The sequence below is a fragment of the Chelonoidis abingdonii genome, chromosome 1 (genome assembly GCF_003597395.2).
Source record: "Chelonoidis abingdonii isolate Lonesome George chromosome 1, CheloAbing_2.0, whole genome shotgun sequence".
Taxonomy (NCBI): domain Eukaryota; kingdom Metazoa; phylum Chordata; order Testudines; family Testudinidae; genus Chelonoidis; species Chelonoidis abingdonii.
In genome coordinates this window covers 164,212,056-164,238,477 of record NC_133769.1, presented here as the reverse complement: position 1 = coordinate 164,238,477, position 26,422 = coordinate 164,212,056, and the positions used below count along the sequence as shown (strand labels likewise).

The window sequence follows — 26,422 nt, the reverse complement described above, 5'->3', positions numbered from 1 at the left end:
CCTAATCCGAGTTATCACTATCGATTTTAGCGCTACTCCTCTCGTTTGGGAGGAGTTCCGAAATCGATTTAAGGAGGCGGTAAAATCGATATTAATGACGACGTCATGTGAACGGATACAGCGTTAAATCGGTATATCGGCCATTAAACCGATTTAAAGTCGCAGTGTAGACCTGGCCCAAGAGGAGAACTGTGTTCCTTGATGGTTTTCTGCTGATCTGATTACTAGTTGCCACCTCCCTGCTTTGATGCCTAGAGCTTGGATAGACACTTTTAATAAACCTACATAAATAAAATCTCTGCTCGGAGGACTAAATGCATGTCTGTGGGCCTTGTTTTCAGATACACCATTCCTGTGCTTGGGACAGGAATGGGGAGCAAAGATTGTTTTTAAGCCACTTTTTTCACACTCTGTATTCCTGGGCTATGCAGACCTGCCCGTACCCTGGTGTAATTTAGAGCAGCTTCTGTCCTGCTTCAAAACGTACGCTCTGCTTCTCATGGACCCTTATGGGACCCAGAGGCAGAGAATCAGGGAACAGTCACAGCGCGGTTGCTGCAGACATGATGCTCCATACACCTAGGGCTGATGTAGAGCCCATATGCCAGCTTTACATTGACTGAGGTGCAAGGGACTTTCTCAGGGGCCATTTCTAGCCACTCTGAGGCTACTTTACACTGCCGGCTTGGTGTAAAATGCTCAGTGTCACTAGGAATCAGGCCCTGTGTCTCTCTAGCTTTTCCTTGGAGAACTAACACCGCACATGTGGCTTGTGGCCTTTTGCACTGTGGTGGCTCTGATTGACCCCCTTTGTTTGTTTCTCTCACCTGCTTTGTGTGGTGTGAGCATGGTGCCAGGCTTCTGAGCAGCTGCCTCTTCCTGCTCTAGGCCTACCAGACAGATGAGACCCAGCCCTGCCTGTTTGCAGCAGCAGCCCATGAATGGTAACGACTTAAGGACATTTTACACACTTTCATCTTTTAAGTAGTGCTTGTTCTAGTAGTTTGAGGTTCCACCCTAGCCTGCTCCCCTCTCCCCTCCGTCCTTTCAAACAAGTTATTTGCAAACCTGGAGAAGGGCTCTGTAAGCTCGAAAGCATGTCTCTTTCACCAACAGAAGTTGGGCCAATCAAAGAGATTATCTCACCAGCCTCACTTCAGTGCAAGTTACTTGGGTTTCTGTGGGTGGGAGTCAGCCAGGTGGCAAAGCTACCCCCTTTTTCCTCCAGCTGTAAAATCCACATTGCTCCCTCACTGAGAGCAAGGCACTTTCCCTGCCCAAAGGGCAGAATAATCACTTTTCTGGGCAAAACCCTGCTTCTCCCCAATCCCACCTCTTGTTGCAGGACAACCTGTACCATCTCTTTAAGTGAGAACAACTCTTGAATCCCTTCTCCTCTCCCACTGCAAGAAGATGCTTCACCTCAGCCCTCTCCCTTCACCCCATTCAAATAAGAAACAAATTCTCATGAAACTGAGAGTAAATACCATCCTGCTAAATCATTCTTCCCTAGGCAGTGTGGAAGTGGGTTTCCAAAACTCCTTCCTCCTGCAGGTAAACTTGGTAGACATGGTGGATATCTTTGCATGTTTTGTCCTCAGCATTTTCAAAGGTCATTGTAGGCTCCTATTACTCTTTTGAAAATCAGATCATATAGTTGTGTGCTCAGATTGTCTGGGCAAAATCTGAATGGCCAGGCAGGGGATGGGTGAATTTTTACTTAACTGGGCCCCTATTCTGCAAACATGGAAGCAGCTGCTTAACTTTACACAACAATAAAGTGGAGCCGTTGGAATCATTCATGTAATAAACAGATATAAGCATGTGGATAAATGTTTGCAGGATTGTGGGCCTTGGAGTGAAAGTTAGGTGTGTGCCTTTTGAAATTATGTAGTGTTGGTCCCAGGATATTAGAGAGAGAAGCTTTGAGGCCACACAGTTCTTAAGGTTTGCTTGTCTCTTACCAACAGAAGCTCGTCCAATACAAGATTCCTGGCCTTTTGAAATGCATTTTGGGTAGTTTTGTTTCCCTTTGGTTCAAAGTTTGGGATATGCCGTTATGGTTTCTACAGCCCTGCTTGATGCAGCTAAACCAACAAAGGTTTTCCTTGTAATAAGGCCTTGCTCTTGTATAGCATTTTTCAGCAGTAGATTTCAAAGTGCTTTACAGATAGGGAAACTGAGGCATGGGGAAGTGAAGTGACTTGTCCAAGGTCACTCAGCAGGCTAGTGGCTTATGCTGGGAATGGAACCCAAATATCCTGAACCCTAGTCCAGTGCTCTAACCAGTAGGGCAGATAAGTACAGGGATACTGTAATTACCCAAACCCAAGCATTACAAACACAGGAAATTCAGAATTAAGGTTATTTAGAAGAAATCCAAACATGTTAAGGCACGAAATGTACACGTAAGGCACCCAAACCACCTTAACTCTGCCCCACAATGACACCATGCAATAACAATCTTTATGATTAAGGGCTATTGGTATTTGTGGTTCCATAATATTGATTTTTAATTATATGTTTAATTTTGTTTGATACTCTTCACCTCCCCCCACCCCGGGCATCACTGGAGGGCAAAGTTAAAGTTGGTTGGAACATATGTAGGCTCTAGGTTATTGAGGCAACATGATATGATGCACAGAATGCTGACTTGAGACTCTGGGGCCCCATTGGGTGAGTCACTTCACCTTTTTGTGACTTTGTTTCTCCATCTATAAAATGGCCACAATGATACTGACCACCTTTGTAAAGCATTTTGAGGCCTAAGGAGGAAAAGCTCTTGTATAGAGCTAAGTGGTGGTGTTAGCTATCGGTAACACAGTAAAGCAGTGAGTACCCAGAGTGATGAGCCAGAAATTAATGCTTAGGTTTTGTGGCAGGGCTGGCAATATTGAGCACTGGGCCAATTACCAAGGGAAGATGAGTGGCAGGAATGTGGTGGTATTCAGTAAATGGTGGGGTGGGGTAGGCTACGGGTGAGCCAATGGTTATTGCTGAGCATGGATACACAGGGCAATTGGTCTAGCACTGGGGTATAGGCAGTGATTGCTGGCCCCCACCTGCTCCATAGTGGTGGTTCTCTGTGTGGTATTGATGCAGTCTCAGCTTACAGGGACCCAGCAAGCTGAGAGATGGCTTTGAAAAACAAACAAAAAAATCTAGTCAGTAGCTGTGGGCAGCTCATTCTTCTCCCTGGCCCTGCTTAGTTTGACCATGTGGGCTATCCAGTTTCCCTGAGGGAGAAGAAAGAGGAAAATAGTGCACATGTTCCTGAAGGCCAAACTGGGAGGAAATACTCTGGCCTGGTCCTTGCTGCTTGCTCCCATCCCTCAGATGGCATCCCGTCCCCCCGTCTCTTCCTGATTACTATCATCCATTGGTCTGCTCTGTTCATTGCAGACTCTACCCCCTGCCATACCTACCATCCTGTTGCACACATTGTAGCTGGCACAGTCCCTTTCTCCCCTCCCCCAAGCAGGGACCCATCCTTGCCCTGGGCAGGCTCTGCCTTTCTCCTCCTAACAGGTGTTTCCAGCACAAACACAGCATGAGGCATGTTATTTGCATTAAATATGCAATAGCTGTGTTTACCCTTGAGTGAGCTGGAGTGCAGCGTGATTTCAAATGGAGGGTAGGAATGACAGATGGGAGGAGAAACTGAGAAAGAAAGGTACCCAGTGTATCTTTGCTCTACTATACACTTTACTCAGCAGTAGGGCTGCAGCACAAGTAGAGGCTCATGCAGTGGAGGCTGCATAGCAAAGAGAAAATGATTTTAAAGGGTGAAGGATTTCTCCTCCTGCTGTCAACTCTTAACACCCCTCTGCGGCCTTCTCCTAAACCCAGACCAGTCTGCAGCTGCTGCCAGAGACAAAGGATGCCCACTATGTCATCACCCCCCTCTTATGAGACATAACTTAAATACCCCAGTGACAGGCCCTAAATAAAAACCTAAGCTAGGAGTTGCTGGCATAGATTCGGGGTAGGACCCTTTTCTCATTCCAGCTGAGTGGGCTGCTATCCTGTGTTGCATATTCATAGCAAGGGGGATTCCCAGGGCAGGACAGGAAAGTTGCAGCTGTGGCCAGAAGCAAGGAAGGGACTTGAGGGGGAAGGAGGGGAATACTTTGTGTGGTAGCTGTGGGCAGCCAGCAGGTGGGAGCCAAAAGGCTCCAAGAATGCGTTGGTGGCATGTGGGGCCCAAAACAAGGGGCGGGGGGGGGGGGTCAGGCACTACTAGCCCATGGCAGGATTAGCTGCTGTCAAGTTTATGGATGTTGGTGCTGGGGGAGGTGCGGAAATGGTACAAAAGGTATTTCTCCCTCTCCTCTCCCCTCCCCCTTCGCAGCGAAGCTCCGGTCTGCAGCTGCACACGCCCTTGACCCCTTACCCCGCTCCCCAGCTCCTCCTCCTCCCCCCCCTTTACGTACAAGGGCTCAGGTGTGAGGCTGGCGCCAGCTCTCACCCCCACCCCAGGCCTCCGCCTCCCTTTGTCTAGCAGCTTGTGCCACGCCGCCTCCTTAAAAGGCCCGCAACCTGCTCTGATCTCCCCCCGTCCCCAGGGCTGCCGCCTCACCCCGCCCCGCTGAACGGCAGGGCCCCCGGGCGCTTTCTCTGCCCCCCCCATCACCTTCCCCTCCGCCCGCAGGGCTCAGCCTGGCGGCTGCTGGCCTCGACCCCCCGCTCCCCCATTACAGGCGGGGTCTCCCCAGCGCGCGCTCTCCTTGCGGGGGGAGGGGGGCAGATACAACCCGAAACGCCTTCCAGCTCAGCCACGTGCTCCCCCCCGCCCTCCAAGCCACGCCCCCGCCCCAAATCCCGCTTTCATTGGCTGCCGGCGTTCTGTGGGCGGGGTCAGCCGCGGGAGCCGGCAATATAGCGCGCGGCGGAGCCCATGTCCCCGGCCGGTGCGGTGCTGTGAGTCGCCCCTGGCTGTGCCCGGGAGCCGGCGGCCCGTCTGCGTCCCACCCTCCCGCCTGCAAAGCAGCCGCTGCCGGGGCGTGCGCGGGAACCCGCTGGCAGGGCAGCCCCCGCCCCCCGCTCCGCTCCAAGGGGGCGCGTAGGATTTTCTCGTGTTCCCCCTGCGCCCAGGCGGGGCCGCTCCGTCCCCCATGGCTCGCGGCAAGGCGAAGGAAGGCGATGGCAACTGGAAGAAATTCATCTGGAACTCGGAGAAGAAGGAGTTTCTGGGGAGGACCGGCGGCAGCTGGTGTAAGTGCGTCCCTGCCCCCGTCTCCGTGCGCGCCAGCTCCTGCCGCAGCCCCCCGCACCCACTGCGGGCTGCGCGTCTCGGGGGGGTGCGTGGAGGGAGGCTGCGTCCCCTGCTCCCGGCAAAGGCTCGCGCGGACCCGCAACAACTCGAGCTAGAAAGGTGGCGAAGGGCGGGTGGGGGCAAGGAATTGGTTCGCTTGTTTATTGTAATCGGTTTAGCGCAAAGTGGAAACAATCCGTCTCGCGGTAGGATTAAAAACATACCCCCCGAACTTTCTTCGCTGGTCTTATATGCTGCTTCGATGGTGGTGGTGATTTGAAAAACACACGCCCCAGACTTGGTTACGCTGGTGTGCATTTAATTTGTGGTTCCTTACGGTGTTGCCTAGAGCGCTTAGCTGATTTTTGGGCGGCTGGTTCCCTTCCGTCCTTTCTGGAGGGGATGCGGCATCGCCTGGGGTGATAAAGTGCGTATTGTTCCAGGCGGAAAGCGGTTGTGTGGTGTCTGAGCTCAGAGAAGGGACCTTGCATCGTCTTTGGGGCTTGCCCGTACCCCGCTGCCCAGATTTGTCAGCGATGCTTGAAATCTGAAAGGCCGAGCTCCTTCCCTGCAGGAGAAAGCTGCTTTGGTGTCTTTTTTTCCCCCTGCAAAAGGTCATGCTGAAGGGCACTGATGTAGTTGAATCTGAGTCGTGACTGCAGTAGGGATGGGGTGGGCGGCTGTGTGAGCAACCCTACACATACCTCTCGTGTTTCCCACCATCCTCCTCTGCATCAGACCCTTTGTAGGGGAGCCAGTGCGGCTGGCATGGTGTCTTTGGAGGAGGGCGAATTGTGGAGAAAGCCAGGCAAAGAAAGGGTCTCTGTTTAAAGGTGTTACAGGGATGGCCTCTGAAACTGGTGTAGAGGCTTTTGTGTTATAAAGAGAGACCCCCGCCCCTGGAATCCAGCAAGCTCGGTGGGGCTGCTTGGGGGGGGGGGGGGGGGGGGGGGGGCGCGAGCAACCCTACACATACCTCTCGTGTTTCCCACCATCCTCCTCTGCATCAGACCCTTTGTAGGGGAGCCAGTGCGGCTGGCATGGTGTCTTTGGAGGAGGGCGAATTGTGGAGAAAGCCAGGCAAAGAAAGGGTCTCTGTTTAAAGGTGTTACAGGGATGGCCTCTGAAACTGGTGTAGAGGCTTTTGTGTTATAAAGAGAGACCCCCGCCCCTGGAATCCAGCAAGCTCGGTGGGGCTGCTTGGCTGGGGAAGCAAAGGGTTAATAATGCATCAGAGCTCAAGGTTAGTCAAGGTGACACCTGAAAGCAGGAGGTAACCGGAGGCACTGGGCACTCTGGGCAAGGCCATCCGGTGGTAGGACATTAGGGTTTGGTTTTCCTGGATGTGTGGATGGTTCTCTTGGGTTTTGTTTGTTTTTCCCTCCCGGTCTCCATTTGGAGGAATAACCTGCCTGAGCTCCGCGGGAGAGAGGAAAGGGCTGGGTGGGGAGGAAGCAGGGGAGACTCAGGAATGAGCAAGTCCTTGAAGCCAGTCTCCTAGCAACTAAATGTAACTTGAGTGAGACCATGAGGTGCACAATGGCTCTATAGCTGCTTCTTTCCCTTCTCCCTGGTGTGCGTCTTCCCACTCCTCCTCTGAAGTCAGAGGCAAGAAGGACCCCCTCTTCTAGGTGCATCACAGCCTGCAGTGCACTAACCAGATAGAGCATCACTTCCCAGTTTTTCCCCTCTCCATCTTTTTGGCTCCTCTCTCCCCCTCTCTCTGTTCTCTATAAAGTACAGCCATATCTGTTTGCTTTGGATTCTAATAGTCTGCAAGCTCTAGTTCATTTTGAGTTGACCCTGGAGGAAAGGAGCTCCAGTTCTGTACAATAAAATAAACAGGAAATATGCAGTGATCTATAATTTGAGATATGGTGTCTCTGGTTCCAGCTTGACCTAGCATATGGCTGTTAGTCACTTTGTTTCTTCTCCCCCAGGTCCCAGTCAAAGTTACAAAAAGATATTAAAATATTTCAGTTCACTGATTTTTTTTCTTTTCTTTTTCTTTTAAACAACCAAGTATCAAGGATGGTGGTGACGCCTCTTTGCCTTAAATAAGGAATGCATCTCTCAGTGCTGAAGCGCTAGGCATGGTTGTCCTTGGGAAGAGGGCATTTTGCCCTTGGGCTCATCTTTACCTAGCTGGGTTTTAACCAGCAAACATGAGCTCTGTTTATGAATTGTGAAACTGTAGAATTGGAAAGACTTTTTATAAATCCTTTCCTTCCCCTTTTTTTGGGGAGTGGGGTGAGTGGTTAAAGGAAGCTGAGTTTACATCAGAACTTGGGAAACAAAGGGGAAGAAGTATCACGTATAATGTACTGATTACATATTGTACTGTTACAAATACTACTTGGAAAGTTGTCTATTTATATATGAATTTTAAAAGCCTTAGTCAGACTGCCACTTCCTGCCAACCAAAGCTGGCCTGCCACCCTCATTGTTGAAGTCAGCCCCTGTTGACTGATCAACCGGATGTGGAGTTGCCATCTTCAGATTTGGCAGGCAGAAGCATTAGGACGCACTATAGGAGGCTCTCACTATGTATTTGTGTGAGCAGAGAATTTAAATACATCAGCTGCACTGTGAATCTGTGTGGGGCTTCACAGGTGTGTAGAATGTGGTCCCTGCCACAAAGAACTTGTGCCTAAATATATATCTAGGTCTAGATTCCCATTAGTGTAGCTCCCTTAAAGTCAGCCAAAGCTCTGACAACTGTACATTAGCTGAGAGTCTCTGGCCTAGGTATTACACACCAGCCTGTAGCAGGCACCTGTTTCTCACAGTGAGCCCTTGTGCTTTGTTGGTGGATTTGCTGGATATTTCTATAACCCAGGCTGTGTACCTTGTAGATGTCGTGTGTGTGTGTATGCTTTTTTTTGTGCTGTTTAATGTATCTTCCAACCAGGATGTTCTCAATGCTACCTCCTGATACTGCCCATTTGCTGTGATCCAAAAAAAAAAATAAAAAATCAAAGGCAGCAAGCACTTTGCAGACAGCAATCTTCTTGTTTGGTGTATTACAACAGCACCTCCTTTGACAGGTCTGGAAAAAATGTCCAAATCTCTTGTGGCATCACAACCATTTGCCTAGAGCTGCCTGGATACCAAAGAATGTGATTAACTTTGTGTGTGCCAAAACATAGTGCTGCTGAGTTTAACTTCATGAACTTCCTGCCACCTCACCCCAGTGGGGAAGGAGAGAGTTTGAGGACAAGGCCAGCATCTTAGTGTTTTTTCTGTTGTCTGTCCCACCCCTTCCTGCTGTTCTCTCTTAAAGAGACTGAAAATAATTAAAACCAAGGAGAAGAGAATTGTATTTGAATTGGGCTGCTTTTCTGTGGTAATAGAGCACAGGAAGAAAGCTTTTTTCTCTTGCACTTTCTGTCCTTCCCTTCCCCCACATCTATTTTCACTCCAGATGGTTCAGAGGGTCTTTGTTTTAGGGCTTGTCTGCACTGGCACTTTACAATCCTGCAACTTTCTCACTGGGGTGTGGGGGAAAAACACCCGTGGGGGGGCCCTCCCCAGCACTGCAAGTTTCAGTGCTGTAAAGTAGCAGTGTAAACTGTGCACTGGAGCAGCTGGTAGCTATTCCCCTCATGGAGGTGGGTTTCTTATAGTGCTGGCCCAGCACTATGCCTGACTACACAAGCCACAGTGATGCAACCTGATTTAAAGTGATATCAGATTAGGGCATTCTGAAGTCAGATAGGTCTCTTCTCAAATAATCTGTTGCCTCTAATTCTAGTTCACTTGCTTGTGCTTGTTACTGTTCCCTTGATTAGCATATAAGTTGCTTGGCATGGGCTGGTTTATCCTTCCTGGCGATGCCTAGTACAGCATGTTACTATGCAGTTAATCATCTGAGATAATCCTTGTAAACCAGTAACTGATATCCAGATTGAGTAGTGTTGTGTTCCTTTTTATTTTCTTGTGTGGTTATTCCAGTCCCCCCTTTCCTTTAGATCAAAAATCTGGTTATATAATTGGCTGCTTCAGCTGGATGATCTGGTAATGCTGTGCGGTTTTCCTTTATATAGGAATTGTCAAACTACAGTAATACGGGTGGCTTTCAGCACCTGGAATCAACTAGACAATAGCCAAGATGAAGCCTAATTTTGTTCCTAGCAAGCTCTCATTGACTTTCATGTGTGGGATTAGGTTCACAGTTGAAGATTGGGGTTGTCAAAGGATCCTAAAAGAATTAGACACCCAACTCCTCGTGGAATTCAGTTGGATTTGAACTGCTAATTCATCTGGAATTTCCAGCTCCAAGGCTCAATACTAGTGAGTGGGTGTTGTGAAAGTGCTGAGCATCCTAAGGACAGGCACTTCAAGGATGTCCTTTACTACCATGCAGGCTTGCTTTACTGAAAATCAGTCCCTTGTAATGCAGCACAGAGTGATTTCCTGGTGGATCCAGTAACAAGTCACAAGTTTTAACCTTTGTGTGTTTTTTAAATGGAAAAAGTTGACTCATAGTATTTAATGTGTTAGAATGTGATCTGACTAAAATCAGACAATTGCTTTGTGTTTGTACAGTGCCTAGCGCAATAGGGTCCCAGTCTGACTAGGACATCCAGACACTACTGTGATACAGATAACTGTCTGCTACTTCTTAACTGTTGTAACCAAGATCCCTAGCTCAGTTCTCTTGGGCAATTTCAGTGTCACACATAAGCATGCTGAGTTTTCCTTCAGTGGTAGAAGTGGATGAAGTTTTGTGCTGAAACATGGCTGCGTCAAGGGCTTGATTATTTCTCTGTTCTCTTGCAGTTAAGATCCTTCTCTTCTACCTGATCTTCTACGGCTGCCTGGCAGGCATATTCATTGGGACCATTCAAGTGATGTTGCTCACTATCAGTGAATATGAACCCAAATATCAGGATCGAGTGGCACCCCCAGGTAATTTGAATAACAGGCCCATGCCTGACTGTGCAAATCATTTCAAGAACAATCATTTTATTACTCACCTGGGAGTGATGATGAAATAGCATTCCATTGCGCTTCTAAAACGGGATTGGTGCCTTATCATGAATATCAGTCAAGCATGTTTAAAAGTTGTGGGTATGGTCTCAACCTGTGTTTACAGCATCGTTTTTTTGCCGTTGAGTCTTAATGAGAATTGTTGCGTCAGCTAAACATTTTCTGAAGTGAGAGAGCTGCATGTGCATGATTGGTTTTATATTAAAACCAATTAATGGAATGTGGTTTAGATGTTGCAGTAGGTAAGTGGGTGGAGTGAGGCTGTCAGGACTCTGCCACCTGATATGGACAACTTTCTCCACCTTTGTCTCTTGTTTAACTCTCTTCTGTGAAATGGGGGAAATAATACCAATATCTGAGGTTTTTAAGACACTTCTATAACTAATGCTCATAGTGTCTTGGAAATTTGGAGGAGGAAAAGTGTGTGTGTGTGTGTGTGTGTGTGTGAGAGAGAGAGACACACACACACACGCGCATTTGGTGTTCTCATGTTTGAATGAATGGTAGCAAATGAACAGCCTGTCCGTACTGGATGAAATACAGCAGCAGTGTAAAGAGAGAGATCAATTAGGCAGCATCTCTGAACAGTCTGCATGAAGTGAAAGCAGAGAGAATGCCTTGGCAATGCAGCAGATTCCCCTCTTTGTCATATCCAGTCTATTATGCTGTCTGGCTCTTGCTAAAAGTCAGTGACTGGTAGGCCATGAGAGTGTAGGGGGAGGAGTCTTGCAACTGCTGCTTTCCCACATTACAAATGACCTTGAGGCTGCTTGGCATTGGGGATGGTAACGATTTGTCTCTGTCTCTCACTGCTTGCTCTGAAAAACAGCTCAGAAGCTTTTAATAACAGTGGTATGTAAGTGACAATTGTGAGGCTGCCGGCAAGGCTCTGGTGTCAGAGCATGCTGCAGCCCCGCCGGGGTTAGCAGTGCAGTAGTAAACTCTGTGGCTAAGCTATATTCTAGCTAAGCAAGGACTATTATTCTAGCCAAGGCGTACATGTACCCCAGGTCTTCCAGGGGGTACTTCAACTCCTCTAGATATTTGTCTAGTTTTACAACAGGCTACATAAAAAGCACTAGCAAAGTCAGTACAAACTCTAATTTCATACAATGACTTGTTTATACTGCTCTATATACCATACACTGAAATGTAAGTACAATATTTATATTCCAATTTAATTTATTTTATAATTGTGTGGTAAAAATGAGAGTCCAGCAATTTTTCAGTAATCGTGCTGTGACACTTCAGTATTTTTGTCTGATTTTTGTAGGGAAGTAGTGCGGTGAAACTTGGGGGGTATGTAAGACAAATCAGACTCCTGAAAGGGGTACGGTAGTCTGGAAAGATTGAGCTACTGTTCTAGCCTATACAATATCACTCCAAGCAAAAATCAAAAGGCAGATCTTCCAGAAAGCCTCACCACCAACATTTTAAAGGAAGTTGTTTCCAAAGGATGAAACCTGGAACGAACTGATGCTTCAGAAGGGGTAAATGCTGCCCGAGGTGCTGTGACGTTGGCCTGAACACATCTGGCTTTGACATTTGCAAGAGGGAACTGACTTGCTCTGGTCAACATCAGCAGCACCCTTTTTTTGATAGGGCACCAGAGGGGAAAATGGATGGTATAGCATTAAGCATGGCTACTAGGATAATTAAGATAGAGCAGGCACTACATACGGTATGCATTACTTTTGGTGGAGCAACCTGCTTTTAAAGAAGAAAAATGTTTACCCCATGAAACTACATTACATGGAAAAATACAAGGTGGAAAACTGATGTGCAGAGTTTGATTTTTTTCAGGTTACATCCATATTGCACGGTCTGATATCACATGATCTACTTGTAGCTAAACTTTGGTCAGTGTCTTCACTTTAATAGTAATTTTGGAGGTCTACCTCTGAGTTGAGATAAGAGTTGAAATTTTTTCAAAAACCTTAATCTGTAGAGCATTGAGTAGTTTTTAAAAATGTTGACTGGATGTTGCACAAATTGACATTCAAAAATAAAATAATTGGAAGGTGGATTGGTTTCAAGACACCACTTTAATGTGTCATTAAAAGTAAATCTACTTTGATTCTATAAAAATGAAGGTTGCAGGCACTGATTTTTCTGAACATTTGGAAATTTGAGCATGCAGTGGGACCAGCATGGCAATGTTTTGCTTGACAGTTAAAATCAACTGTCTTAGAAATCTGTATTCCTTCCTTCCCATCCCCTACTATGGGTGTTTCAAGACTTTTAACCCATTCAGTGCACTAGTGTCAAAGCCCCTGAATTTGGGGCAAGCATCCTTCTGGCTCTTGGAACCAGTTGATATTTGCTCTTCCTTGACTGGACAGTAGAGGTCACTTGCACATTGATAAGGAGTGAATGTACCTATGCCTGAAGCCTTTCCATCCTCATGCAAGCCCAGAAATAAAGTGTAGCTCTCACCCTCAGACCTCCTCATACCATGGTGCAGTAGCCACTAGTTTGGCCTCTGAATATACCTTTTCAGTTATGGAAGTGAGAGTTTCTCACATCAGCTTTCAAAATGGCCACAAAAGATGACCAGCCCAGGCACAAAATCTCACTGGATCTTGTCAGTGGTGATGAATAAAATGTACTCCTGTCAAACAGGAAAATGGACAAGTAGAATTTTATGTATTCAAGAGAGGGAGAATAGACAATGTAAATTGCCTCTCAGTGGAACCACTGTAGACTGTTGGCTACATAAAATACAAATCAATATGTGAACGGCATGTGCCCAGCAGTTTTTATGGTGGGGGGAGTGATGCCAACTTTAACTATTAAATGTACTGGTAATCCAGGAATGACAGGGTTACAGGACTGGGAGCTAGAAAAACTAGACTTCTGTCAGCAAGTGTCTGGCTGTGACCCCTTGGGCAAATCACTTAACCCCTTTGTGCCACTTTGCAGATTGGGGAGGGAAGAATAAAACTTGTCCTTCTAAAGCACTTAAGATCTTCAGAAGAAAATGCTATATAAATGTTGTGCATTAGCCTCATTGCTCTGTAAAAATGCTATTATGAAATGAGAAGTCATGCTGCCATTTACTGGGTGATACTGATGTGGGTATAGCTCCATTTCTTTACCAGATGGCATTAATATGCTAATTACTGCATGCATTTAACACAACAGGGCTATTATGCTCACTTGAAGGCTAAATTACAATTTTGTACCTTTCCATCAAATATTGCTTTTCTAGGGGGATGTGGTGGAATCAAAGGCATTCAGATGTCCCAACACTGCAACTACAGCAAACGCCGATTAACTTTAAAAGTACAAGAAGGAAAAATGTCTGGAATTCTAAGCCCTATTTAAGTGCGGTATTTGGTTAAAAATTCAGATATCTGTGTGATGGAATAGAACGTTTTGTCTTACTACTCAGGGTAGAACGTTGTAAAAACGTTCTAAGATGTTTTAAAAAAGTGTATGGTAGAGTTTAGGCATAGAAGTTTGTGGTGATCAGAGAATAGTGTACAGATTATCGAGGGGGTGCAAAGTTCGGTTTAAGATTGGATGGCGTAAAGAATACATAATCTGCAATAGTCCCGATTGGGGGTAAAAGGTTAATGGGTCAAAGTACACATACTGAGATAGGAGGGTATGTTTGTTTGGGTGTGGAGTATGAGTGGATATGATGATGAGGATTGATTGACCCTCATTTGGTGAGATTTAACGTTCAGTGAGTTTATGGTTCCGGTTCATATGGTCCAATGGGAAAAAGTCTCTTGGTCATTGAGATTCTATCTGCCAGCCGAGGTATGACCTAGCATTGTACCTGCTGCTTGGTCTGCCTCTACTATAAAAATGTCATCAATTGGGCCGTGTATTTCTGTTTGATCTTGGCTGCAGGGGCTGGGGTGGGGCGGGGCGGAGCCACTCCACACCTCACAGAGAAAAGACCCTCTTCAGAAACTGGCAGAAAGGACTCTTCTGTCAGATCATAGTGTTTAAAAAGGGCTCTTGCCCCTTTTAAATGGCTTCCTCCTGTGCCTGTGAGGTTGTGTAATGGAAAAGGCTGTTCTGGTCCATAGTGACTGATTGGCTCACTTAGCTTACATAGCAGCAGTAAATGAAATAGAGGTCAGTGTATTTTAGCTGGTGAGTCTCCAACTGTCCTGGGGACAACTCTCGACAGGAGGCAAATAACATCTTCTTCCTCTGCCTCTCACCTCTTAATCCATGAAGCCCAAACTGCAGAGGGCACCTGGTCACTCAGCCATGCAGATATCATATGTTGAGAGAGTGCACACATTTTCCTCAGAGGGGGTGGCTAGAAGACTCGAGTGACACCAGCACATCAGGGTTTTAAATTAGTTCCATCTTGGTGTGGGTTTTTTTAAGCTTATTAAGCTAACAGGACCTTGAGGGTGGTAGCTTGCTCAGAATGACTGTAGGACTGTCTTGTGAATCTGTATGCCACATCCATCTGCACTTAATGTGCCCTCTAAACCCAGGATTGTCTTTAACTGGCAATAACACAGTGTTATGAAGCAACACTACTTACAGCCAAAGTTTCTCATTTTAAAGCCTTATTTCCAAACTACAGCGTTTCCTTCTTCAGTTGTTCTGCAGAGGAAAGGTCAGCACTTTAGACATGCTGCTTTTCTTCCTTTAATTTTGCTTCCCATCCCAGGTGTGTACACTGCTCTCTTACAGGGATGTTCATGAGGGCTGGGCTGCTGGCCATGCTGCCTGCTCTTTAAGAGGATTGAAGTATTTATTTTGGATGGTTGTAGGTTTGCAAAAAGTAGCGGGATGGCACGCAAAGTGGGAAATGGTAAGTCTTAAGTTTGGGCCTCAACATTGTGTCAGTAACATGGGGAAGGGGGAAAATCAGTGACTTAAATAATTCTCACGTTATCCCTGTGAAATTAACAGTAGTATTCCTATTCCTCAGATAGGTAAAATGAGGCACAAGAGAGATTAAGGTCTCAAGTGACAAAAGCACATAAGCCAGCCTTGGGGGGGAGGTGGGGTCTGGCCCAGATACTCCCCCCCCCCCCCCCACAGAGCCCAGGGATCCAGAGGGAGGAATAGCCTGATGCTTGGTCCCAGGCTTGCATGGGGTGTTCTGTGTGCTACTGTCTCCTTCCTTCAGGGTGTACTGGAAACTAGAGCTGCTGGGAACCCTGCAGTTCCTCCCCCAGCCTTGTCTTCTGTTTGTGAACTGAGCTCTTCCGGCCCCTATTGGTAGCCAATATCTCTGCAGCCCACTTCTGTGGGGGGGGGGGAATTCTCTGCACACATTAATTTCCGCAAAATTCTGCGTTGCGCAGTGGTGCAGAATTCCCCCAGGAGTAAAAATGTGCTTAAGTGCTTTGCTGAACTGGGACCTAAGTGACTGGGGCCACAGGATGAGCCAGTAGGAATAATTTCTTTTCTTCCATCCCATCCTCCCTAGTGTACTAACCACTAGGTGCCCATTAATATTGGAAGTTGGACAGAAGAGAGAATGGTGTCTTTTTGATGTAGGGCAGCAGCTCTCAACTTTTCCAGATTACTGTGCCTCTTTCAGGAGTCTGATTTGTCTTGTTGGATTTCATAAGCAAGTGGCTTTTAAGTTTGGTACACACGTGTCATAGCACACTGTGTGACTGAAAAATTGCTTACCTTCGTTTTTGCTATATAATTATAAAAATCAATTTGGAATATAATGTGCTTACATTTTAGTGTACAGTATATAGCACAGTATAAACAAGTCATTGTCTGTATGAAATTTGAATTTGTACTGACTTCACTAGTTCTTTTTCTGTAGCCTGTTGTAAAACTACGGAAATAGCTAGACAAGTTGATGTACCCCCGGAAGACCTCTGTGTACCCCTGGTTGAGAACCACTGATATAGGGCTTATAGGCTGCCCAATCTCATTGTCTTGGGGATTCTTCAGTGTGGGTGGTCAACAATGAAACAAATACAACCATTTTTCTCGTGTGTGGGTGTCGTGCTCAAAAGTGAGCTCAAATGGTGGGCTTGACTGACTACTAGCATGCAGCTACATTGTCATCCCTTTGTTCAGTGGCTTTAGCTTCATATTGGGTGGAGGAGGTTTTGTGTTGTCTTCTCTTTTGTTTCCTTTCCTTCAGCAGAGGTACAAAAGGGGGGGCAGGACTTTGCTGTGAGTCATGTGCCCTAAATAAAGTACATGGCTTAAATTGTCTAATGACAGACTGTAGTGTGTACTTTACAGCTTCTATACAAAGGCGTTTCACAATATTCTGCTATTCATGTGTTCTCAGTTCCCTGGTTGGGGGGAGAAAGGGGGTGTGAGACCTTCTACAAGCTTAAATCTGAGAAACTAATGGTATTGCCTGAAGCCCACATACAGAGGACCACCTTAAATAACTAGTGTTAACATTCACCAGCTGACAACAAGGAGGACTGGGAGGGAGGGGGTTAAAAGCTACTTGCTATCACACACTATATATTTAGCAGTGAGGGTTTTGTGTGGATAGCAAAGTTAAAGGTTCCTAGAAAACAAATGATTGTCAGACTCTTGTAGAAACAATTGTAATTTTGATAGGATTTAATTCTGTTAGTGGGGAAGGTAATTTAGTTCTCCATTTGCAACAAAACCCAGACCAGGGGAAAATATATGGAAGGGAGAACTAAGAAGGTTCGAACTGTTTCCTGAAATAAAACTTGAAACCATGAGCTCTACTGATTGGCTGTCTAGCTATCTTTTGGCTGCTGGGGACTGCCCTCAGGGAAACAAAGCAAATCTTTGTCTCCTAGGTTACAAATTCCAACTTTGGGAGGAGGTTGGGGGGGGCGGGGGGAGAGGAGGAATGGGGGACCCTAAGCAGTAGTACTTAACTGGCTTTGAAAGACCTGATAGAATTGTGAGCCCATGTAGGCAGCTGAGTAGCTTCAGCCTGCACTGGAAGAAACTGTTGTTGGCAAAACAATTTTGAAAGTTGTCAAAGCCGATGCCACTCAGCTGCTATGCTGTGCTTGCTAAAGCGAAGGCAACAGACTGAATGCAGCCAGGACCCCTAATGATCACACAGTTTGCAGCATAGGCCACCGCAAAAGCAGCATGAACTCTAGTTCCCATTATTTTAAACTTCAGCATTAGTCACGCATCAAGGCATTCAATTAAAATGTGACCTGGACCTCATGCGAGTGCAACTATTTATTAGTTTTTTTTGTAATGACTAAGGGAATGCTTTTCCCTTTGACTGTACGGGTAACTTCCGTATATTAATTCTGTCTGCTCCCCACCCCCCAAATATCCTTGACCCTTGGGTAATAGAGTAGAGCTGGTTATGGAATCCATAATTCTGGCCCCCAAGGGAGTGTTCTAACCAGGAGATGATTTTTCCCATTTACCCCATTCAATGAAATGTGTCTGACTAAAGAGACAATCAGCATTGTTTCTGTGCACAAAGCCCAGAAGAGATGAGTAAGGGGGGAAAGCACAATGCTTTCTCGAGAGCACAGATAACGATTTGACTGTTCTCTGAGCTCACAATGTGAGTAAATTTTCACTTGCTGGCTAGCCTAGTAATTCCTGCACAGCACAGGAGGGGAGATGGAGGGAGGTGAAGGTTATAAAGTGCAGAGGCCACATGGGACTGGAGAAGTGTTCTGGATGCTTGGCTGATGTCTGCCCTCTGATCCTACACTATATGATCTTAGTGATGTTGCTGGGATCACAGGTTATGCCACACTGCAAGGCTGCTAACTTCCAACTCAAGTGCTACAGTAGCACAGCTGGAGCCCTGTGGCTGCAGCGCTACAGTGTTGTTACTTTTAACCTAGCTGCCTCTACACTGGGGGTTGGTTCAACCTAACCTTGGTACTGGGGTGCAAAAACTTCAACGCCCTCAATGACATAGCCAGGTTGATCTTTATTTTTAAGTGTAAACCAATGCTTAGTAGTGAAACGTTACCATTTAAGGCTTGTAAAAATGAAATTTCTACTTAACCAAAGAATGGAACCTTATCTGGTACAGATTTTCCTTCTGTGTGCCATCATTCACCATGGGAGGGAGATTTTGTCCTGATGTCAAAATAGATCTTCCTAATTTGGTTTAATTCAAGGCTGCAGTCTACATCTCTCCATGAATTAGGACTGTGCCAGGGAAGTGTGAAGCATTTTGAGCTGAGGTTTGAGAGCAGTTACACTGAGACCACTTTTTCTTGCTAGATGTGAGAGGACAATGATCAATCTTCTTTGTTCTACCTCTCCTCCTGGGCCAGTTTCCGAAGGCTGTAACCCAAAAGCCAAGTGTGCATGTTTTTTGAAAATGTGCCCAACTATCTCCAGTCTTGGGAGCTGTTCTTGAAGGGCAGAAACAGAGTAGTGGGTTCTTCAGTTCCCTCAGGTAGTGTCTGATTGACCCATGTCTCTGTTAGCATAGAGGCACCCCCAAATCACTAGTTGCTTCTGAAAAATCTTGGCTTTGGACTGCTAGCACTACCCACTAACCTGCCTTGTTTCCTAAGTCTGATTTTTTTCTTAGAAACCTCACCGTCTTCCAAGCCTTGAATTGTTCTATCTGCTGGAGCATTGTAACTATTAAATAAAATTCTCAAAAGCACCTAAATGACACTGAAACACAGTGGGACTTTGACTCCTAGCTCGTTTAGGCACTTTTGAGAACTTTACCTCATGTCTAGAATCCATTTGAGGTATCTCAGAGCCTAGGACAACTCTGCTCCTCACTGCCGTAGGGCCCAGTGCAGGAAAGTATGGAAGCACTTGCTTAATTTGAATGCTTTCCTGAGTAGGCTTGTTTGGGAGGTGTCTTGAGCCAGCATGCTTGGGCCCTGCACCAGCCGCTTTTGTTCGGCTGTATGCTAACCCACATCAGGCTGCTTCCAGCCTCCATCTTGTACAATTGACCCAGATCTGTGCTGGATTAGAGCGTACACAACTGGTGGGGAAGTAACTGTGCTGGATACAAATGAAGCCTTAGTCCAGTAGGATGTGTACTGCATGTTGGAATGTTGAGAGTATATTTAAAAAAAACCAACAACCAGATTTGTGCAGTGACCCAAAACACTGCCCTTCCCACTAATGTGGGGACAGTGTTTTGAGCCATAATTGGAAGCAATGACTGAGCTGTGGCTTAAGCACATCACCTCCAAGTGAGCTAAAATCCGAAGGAACTTAAGCGTGTGCGTGTGTTGGTTGTGCAGACTCTGAAATCTGAATTATGTGGCTGTTTCTAGAAGAACAGACTGTTTCATGCATTATACATGTCTTGAAATCTTGTGACTTTTGGGTGTTTTGTTAATCTCTTCTCTCTCCCCTCCCCCTTCTTCTTGCCCGTTTAGGACTGACTGTAGTCCCCCAAGTACTAAAGACAGAAGTTTCCTTTAGTATTTCTGATCCCAAAACTTACGAAGAGTATGTGGAGGGCCTTAACAGATTCTTGAAGAACTACGACAACAGTCAACAAACCGATGAGATGATCTTTGACGATTGCCCTGGTAAGCAGACTCCTGGATATGAAGTTCTGTTTTCACATAACTGGAGGCTGTATTGGCCACCCCTCTTCTAACTGCATCCATCAAGATAATACTGGCCATTGTTGATAGTGTTGGTATAAGCCCCGTAGTCACGATGAAAGAGATGCTCCAATAGCATGATGGTTAACTTTAGATCTCAGGTTAATTAGCTGGTCCTAAAGTCACTCATGACTGCCTGTTGTCCAAGTAGAATGCATTACACAGTGAGCTTCGCTGCCAAATCTGACAAGCTTCTGGGTGCGATTGTGAAAAGCACTGAGCATTGGCCGCCTCCTGCTCCCATCAGAGACAATGGGGGGTTTACTGTTGTCTTCAGTAGGAGCAGAGTTAGGCCAGTGCTGAGCAAATTTGACAGTTCCACTCTGTGCCCAAATCAAGTTAAGAATTCAAATCCTTGTCTCCAAAAGCTGTTAGTGTGGGGAAGTATCCCTTTCCATGGCCCCTGGGGTGTAATAACGAACTACAGATGCACTGAAAGCACTGTCGAATCTCTTTGGAGAAGGAAAGGCAGTCCACATGGTCTGAAGGAAAATCTGTATTCAAAGCATTTCTTCTAGACTTGCTCCTTCTCCTCTGCTCCAACAGCCAGACGAGAAGAGGAGAGGTCGTTACCTGGAAGCCATTTAAATCATGACACCAGCTGAATATTTTCCTCCTAAGTAGAGACAGTGTGTGTGCTGCTCTGGGTCTGGACCCAAACCAGATCACTGGGCTCAGATGCATAGAAAGTAACACTAGCCCACGTATATTTGTTTCTGTAAGTCCAAAGGCCTAAAACTCCAGTCATTGTCTTTCCGTTGACATAAATGGAACAGGTGTCAAATGATCAACAGATGGTCAGTAAGTTTGTTTTTAAAGTGGGCTTGAAATGCTTGTAAGTTGTTTCAGATCCCCACCCTCCACGAGAACGTCTCAATTACAGAATCCACATTTGTCCTTTGCAGTCTAATTTTAGGGGCCAGATCATGTAAATCTACATAGTTCCATGGACTTCAGTGGTGGTATGCCAGTTTACACCTGCTCATCACCTCTCCCTCAGGTCCGAGTCAGAACATTTTGAGCTTCCTTCCCTTCTGCAGTTGATGGTTTCAGCTAACACTTAAAGCATTGCTCTAAATCCATCTCCCTGTTCTGATTTTAAGTGTGATATCCACTCTTGTAGGGGAGAAAGCCCTGACTTTTTGGTCCTGACCACTTAGTGGAGACCCCCCCCACCTTTTTTCTCCTTCAAATGTAATTCAGCAAAGCACCTATAATGGACTGCATGTAGTATTGACCTGAAGGGAGATGCGTGTGTGTTGGAGGGAGAATACATTTCTGACAATCCCTCCTGTGACCCAAAACATTACCAATAAAAATCAGAGAAGCAACCCCCACCCCACTTCCATTTGAGGAAAAAAGGCCCCATAGAAAACAGACTTGCAGTGATCAGTAGAGCGCTTGTCACTGAATGACTTGGTGCAGATCCATGAAGTCAGTGTGTAGAAGGTGGTGTCTGTCTCTGTTTTGATTACTACTAGACCTGAGAAAAGGGATTCCATTCCCGGGGAAATGCTCACAGGAGTGTTGCTTTTCTTCTCAAAGCTTTCAAATGTGAGTTCATGCTGCATGTAAGTGTTTTGGTGTTTTGCCCCCCCTCCCCACCAGAGAAACCTCATGACTACATAACCCGAGGAGCATTTAATAATGCCCAAGGTCAGAAGAAAGTCTGCAGGTTCAGACGTGAATGGCTGGAAAACTGCTCTGGAATTCTTGATTCCAGCTATGGATACAAAGATGGAAAACCATGTGTTGTTGTCAAGCTCAACAGAATTCTAGGCTTCAAACCAAAGGCAAGTGCTTCTTTTCCTTTCCTATTAATTTGGGGGAAGTGATTTTTATAGCAGGAGCAGAGGAACTGGTCTTGGAAAGACTATTTACTCTGGACTCTTATCTGTAAAATGGGGATATTAATGTCTAGCTTGCAGGGTAGACATGAGGCTTAAGTAATTCCTAGAAAGTGCTGTAAGAGCCTTCAGTGCTAGGTGCTATGGAATCGCACTGTAAATCAAGTCTCTTGAGAACATTACCTTGGTTCAGGACTGCCAGTTGCCTTTCCCAGTTCAACCACTCAAGTTCCAGGCTGACTCTTTGGGACTGTTCCTAGAAAGTAAACTCTCATGTCGACTGTGCCACTCCTCCATTATGAGTGATACATATGCTTTTCCAGAATACCTTTAGGAGACTTGCTTTGCCCTTTGACCACAAACATTTATTTGGGGGGGCGGGGGGAGGTGTTCTCTTGGGCTGTCAAGCCTTATCTTTTATTAAATTCACTAACAGGAGGATGATTTATTTCTTTTTAAAGAAGTCCCCTGAACTCTATCTACTCTGCCCCCCTCAGGAAGTTGTCTGTAGAGCTTCTGAATCTGCCGACAAGAGATTACTGCTGGTGAATTAGTGGCTTCCATGGCCACTTAACTTGCTGACAGTAATGACTGAAAATCATTGCCAACCTGAGCTGGCTTTGAAACTTTGACCTAGAAGCAAAGCTGTCTCCTCTCAATGAATCTGCCAATAGTCCACCTCCCTCCCCCACCCCCTGGGACTTTGACACACATGGATGGGGCCACTTGTTGGCACAGTTCTGAACTTCAGGAAGATGTGCTGGAAACTAATCAATGTGCGTCTTCAATGGAGTTAGTCTGAAGAGCAGAGATTGTCCAGTGTGAAATGTAACACTTGCTTGTGCTGGGTTTCTTTTAGCCTCCACTAAACGACAGCCTCCCTCCTGAGATGATGGGAAAATACAATCCCTATGTCCTCCCTGTTCATTGCTTTCCTAAGGTAAGTGGGAAAGCGTGTCCATGCCTTTTCTGACATGGGATCAGTCTTTCCTGTGATTCAAACTTCCTCAAAAGCTAACTGTTGTAAATGTGCAATGAACTCTGCCCATCAAAGGGCTGAGCAAGCCAAAACCATAACCTACACCATGCCAGTTTTGTATAAGCAGAGACTTAGGATTCTAAGCCATGGCTGTGGGAGGACATATATACATTCAGTGATGCTGTTTATTATGCATGACCTTCCTTCTCTGGCCCCAGTTCTCTTAGATTGGTGCAGATGGACTTTTTAACAGGATATTTAAAAAAGTGAGCATGCTTCAATCCTGAGACAGGAGTCAAGTCTTGGTGCTCATTCACTCCTTGACCTTTCTGCTGACAAATGACACCTCCCCCACCCTACCCCCCATTCCTTTTGAGAAGGATATCTTACCATTAGGAACAGGATTAAGGCAACTCATTTCACAAAGGTCAGTGAACAATTAATGATGACTGAATGTTGTCATTGACCCTATCTTTGGAATAGGTGAACTAAAAATAAGTAAAAGCCTCTCTTCCACCCCTCGCCCCCCAAATCCTTTCAGACATCTACTCCTCAAAAGCAAGGTCCCTTCCAAGTAGCAGTATCCTCTTCCCTGGGTAATTCATTTACTCAAGCAGGAAATTTGTAGAGATTAATGGTAACTGAAAAAGGCAGATTATTTATTGTTTAAAATTTTTGGACCAGAGGCCCAGCAAGCTTTGTCAATTCTGGGGCCAGTTCTAAGAAGGAATAATTGTTAGAATTCAGGATTTTCCCATACCCTCTCCTATAGATAACAATGAGTGGCCAGGGAACAATAATGCTGATCTTATCAAGCTGCTGGAAAACAACTGGAAGTTCTGTGGTGACATAATTGGAGTGTTTTTGTAGAACCTACTTCCCTAATCCATTGACATAATGCAGGATGATTTTCCTATTTACTTTTTAATTGCCCACATTCTACTACTGTGCACCTGTCCTCAGGGATCCTGAATCGGTTTGAATGAATGAAGATAACTTTATTGTGCTGTCGAGCACAGAAGTCACATGGTGATGGCCAAGTATGGCTCAGATAATTAAGCTGAATGGGTATATAGTGGTGGGAATATTTACAATGGGGCTTGTCCAACTGATTTTTTTTCTTTTCCTGTTTAGAAAGAGGAAGATGTTGACAAAATTGGCACCGTTGAATATTATGGGCTGGGTGGCTATGCTGGCTTCCCTCTACAATATTATCCATACTACGGCAAGCTACTTCAGCCAAAATATCTCCAGCCACTCATGGCAGTGCAGTTCACTAACCTGACCTATGACACAGAAGTGCGAGTGGAATGCAAGGTCTATGGTGAGAACATCCATTACAGTGACAAAGACCGTTTTCAGGGACGTTTTGAAGTAAAATTTGACATAAAGAGCAGCTGATCATAAGCATGATTTTTCTCTTCTCCCCTCCTAGCCATTTAAAAAGTAAAAAACAAAACAAACTTACTAGTCTTGAACAAACTGTCATACGTATGGGACCTACACATAATCTATATGCTTTACACTAGCTTTCTGCATTACTAGGTTAGAATGTAAACTTAAAGTGTAGCAATAGTGACAAAATATTTATTCTACTGTAAATGACAAAAAACAAAATTGAGCCTTGGGACATGCCCATTTTTACTGTAAATTATGATTCCATAACTGACTTGTAGTAAGCAGTGTTTCTGGCCCCCAAGTATTGTGTATTTTATTTAGTGTACAGTACTATAGGTACATACTCTGGTCATTTTTCAAGCCATGTATTGTATCTGTTTTCTACTTTCTGTGAGCAAAGATTTTGCTGCCTGAGGTGTAAATACTCAATGGGACTAGAACTGGCATGGTACTTCAAGTTTTTTTTTCCTTTTAAAGATAAAGGCCCACCTGTGAGACTATTTAACAGCACTCCATAAATCCTTTTTATTTTCCTGTGGTGTAAGGTATTTTATTTGGAGAGGTGGCAGGGGAAACTAATGAGTTTATGAATACATAAAAAAAGGTGGTTGTGTTCTGTGCTCTGTAGTGAATGCGCTCTTTCCACTCATCCTCCACTGTGTTGTGTGAGACCTGAATCAGGCTATCCCTACCACTGATAATTATTTGCTTTTGTATATTTTTTTTTTTTTTTTTTTTTTTCTGCTGGCAGCATCACACTGTGTGGTGCTAATGTCTTTTACTGAATGTTTTAACCATTTTCATGGTGGAAGATTTTATATTTATGCAGTTGTACAATTTTATTTTTTCTGCAAGAAAAAGTGTAATGTATGGAAAAAACCAAAGTCACTTGTTTGAAAATAAATCTTTATTTTGAACTTTATAAAAAGCAATGCAGTACCCCCAGAAGATGGTGTTAAATGTTGTCTGAAGTGCAAAACTCTTGTTCTAACATATGTAATAAATAGCCAGGAGCATAGTGCTCTTGCTCTTGTATTTCAGTCAGGTTAAAACATTGGACAATAAATTAATGAACACATCATCGCTCCTTGTCTGTCTGTCTGTTTTCCTTTAGCACTGGAGATAGCAGAACATGGAACTGTCAGTTGTCCAGAATCTTGAAGAAGTACTGGACCTGTAAAAGACATATTACAGTGCATCTTCTAGGTAGTTAACTATTGCAAAGTGAATACAGCTGAACAACAAATCAAGTGTCACAACGTACTGGTCATACTAGAATCTGGGTGTATGGGGGCGGGGGGAGAGAACCTTGAGTACCTGATGTTTCTAGCTGTATGTACTCTTATTTTTACTGTTGCTCGGAATTATGGACATTGACAATAAATGATATTCAAAAAGTTAAAGCTTTAAAACCTAAATCAAAGCCAAGTTCTGAAGCAACACCTTTCTCTTTGTCAAATGATGAAGAAATCAAACACTATCTTAGCCTTCCAGGCCTATTTGTTTTACTTAGAGGAGCTCAGTGCCATCTTTAAGTTGCATTTCAAAGTGTAGGCCTGCATTTTAATTAGGTGAAGGGGGAGCCTTCAGCTTCCTCTCTCAAACAGGTCAAAAACCCTTGAGCTTATGTAGCAATCCTTGCCTTTCCTATCTTGGGTGCATTGTGTTTTTAGACAGTTAACACAGCAGCAGGAGTTGTGCACTAATCTGAGAGGAGTAGCTGAAATGAAAATGGTCATGCTTACTGACCAACACCTGTACACCAACTTTTGTTAATCTGCTGATGTCTCCAATGCCCTTCTAAAAATGTGGCTGAAATCTTCTGTTTAAAAGTTGGATGGCACTGGCTGCTTCAGCCACTCTGTTGTCTTCTTGCATCTGACCCGAAGCCCTGATCAAACTGATTCTCAAGCAATAACTGAGTTTATACAAAAGTGAAGTACATTCCCATTAAATGGAGGTTTCTGGTGCTTACAAAGATGACAGTAACTGAGTTACTCACAGGTGTTCACAAAGTGTTCCTACTAATGAATGTCACTGTGATGCATGGTAGTGGCAGTAATTCTCCCCCCTGCCCCCTTGGCAGGAGGGAAGGGGAAGAGAAGAGGTTGGCATGCATTAATTTTAAATGAGAGAATAGATTGCCTATGCCTCCTTCCATATACAGCAGCAGTTTGAAGAAATGCACTGTAACAGGCACTGCTTTTTTTCTGGGGGGAGGGGGTGGCCCCTTAATGCAGAGGTGACAGTCTTGCTCCTACCAGCAACAGACATTTTTGTGAACCCCACCAACTTGAAGAAAAAAAAGCATGCCTTTCACTTGCTTTATGCACACCTCAGGCCCTGCTTGAAGAATCTTCAGCCATGTCTACACTACAGGATAATATCAAATTAGCTAAAATCAGTTTTATAGAACTGATATTAT

At 45.1% G+C, this 26,422-nt stretch overlaps 2 protein-coding genes across 3 annotated transcripts in view; one reads left to right on the top strand and one right to left on the bottom strand.

Moving 5' to 3' along the window:
• Nucleotides 1–4,890: 4,890 nt before the first annotated feature.
• Nucleotides 4,891–25,075, top strand: ATP1B1 (ATPase Na+/K+ transporting subunit beta 1). The gene is made up of 6 exons (XM_032790976.2): nucleotides 4,891–5,214; nucleotides 10,037–10,165; nucleotides 19,540–19,695; nucleotides 21,382–21,566; nucleotides 22,480–22,560; nucleotides 23,734–25,075. Exons 1-6 carry the CDS (start codon nucleotides 5,115–5,117, stop codon nucleotides 23,998–24,000), a joined length of 918 nt encoding a protein of 305 aa, XP_032646867.1. The 5' UTR covers nucleotides 4,891–5,114; the 3' UTR covers nucleotides 24,001–25,075.
• Nucleotides 24,886–26,422, bottom strand: part of NME7 (NME/NM23 family member 7) — a 170,894-nt gene continuing 169,357 nt past the window's right edge. For both annotated transcript variants that reach the window (XM_075072346.1, XM_032790961.2), the window contains one exon: nucleotides 24,886–25,171. In XM_075072346.1, the coding sequence (XP_074928447.1) occupies nucleotides 25,139–25,171 (33 nt within the window). In that variant the 3' untranslated portion in view covers nucleotides 24,886–25,138. The remainder of the gene's footprint in view (nucleotides 25,172–26,422) is intronic.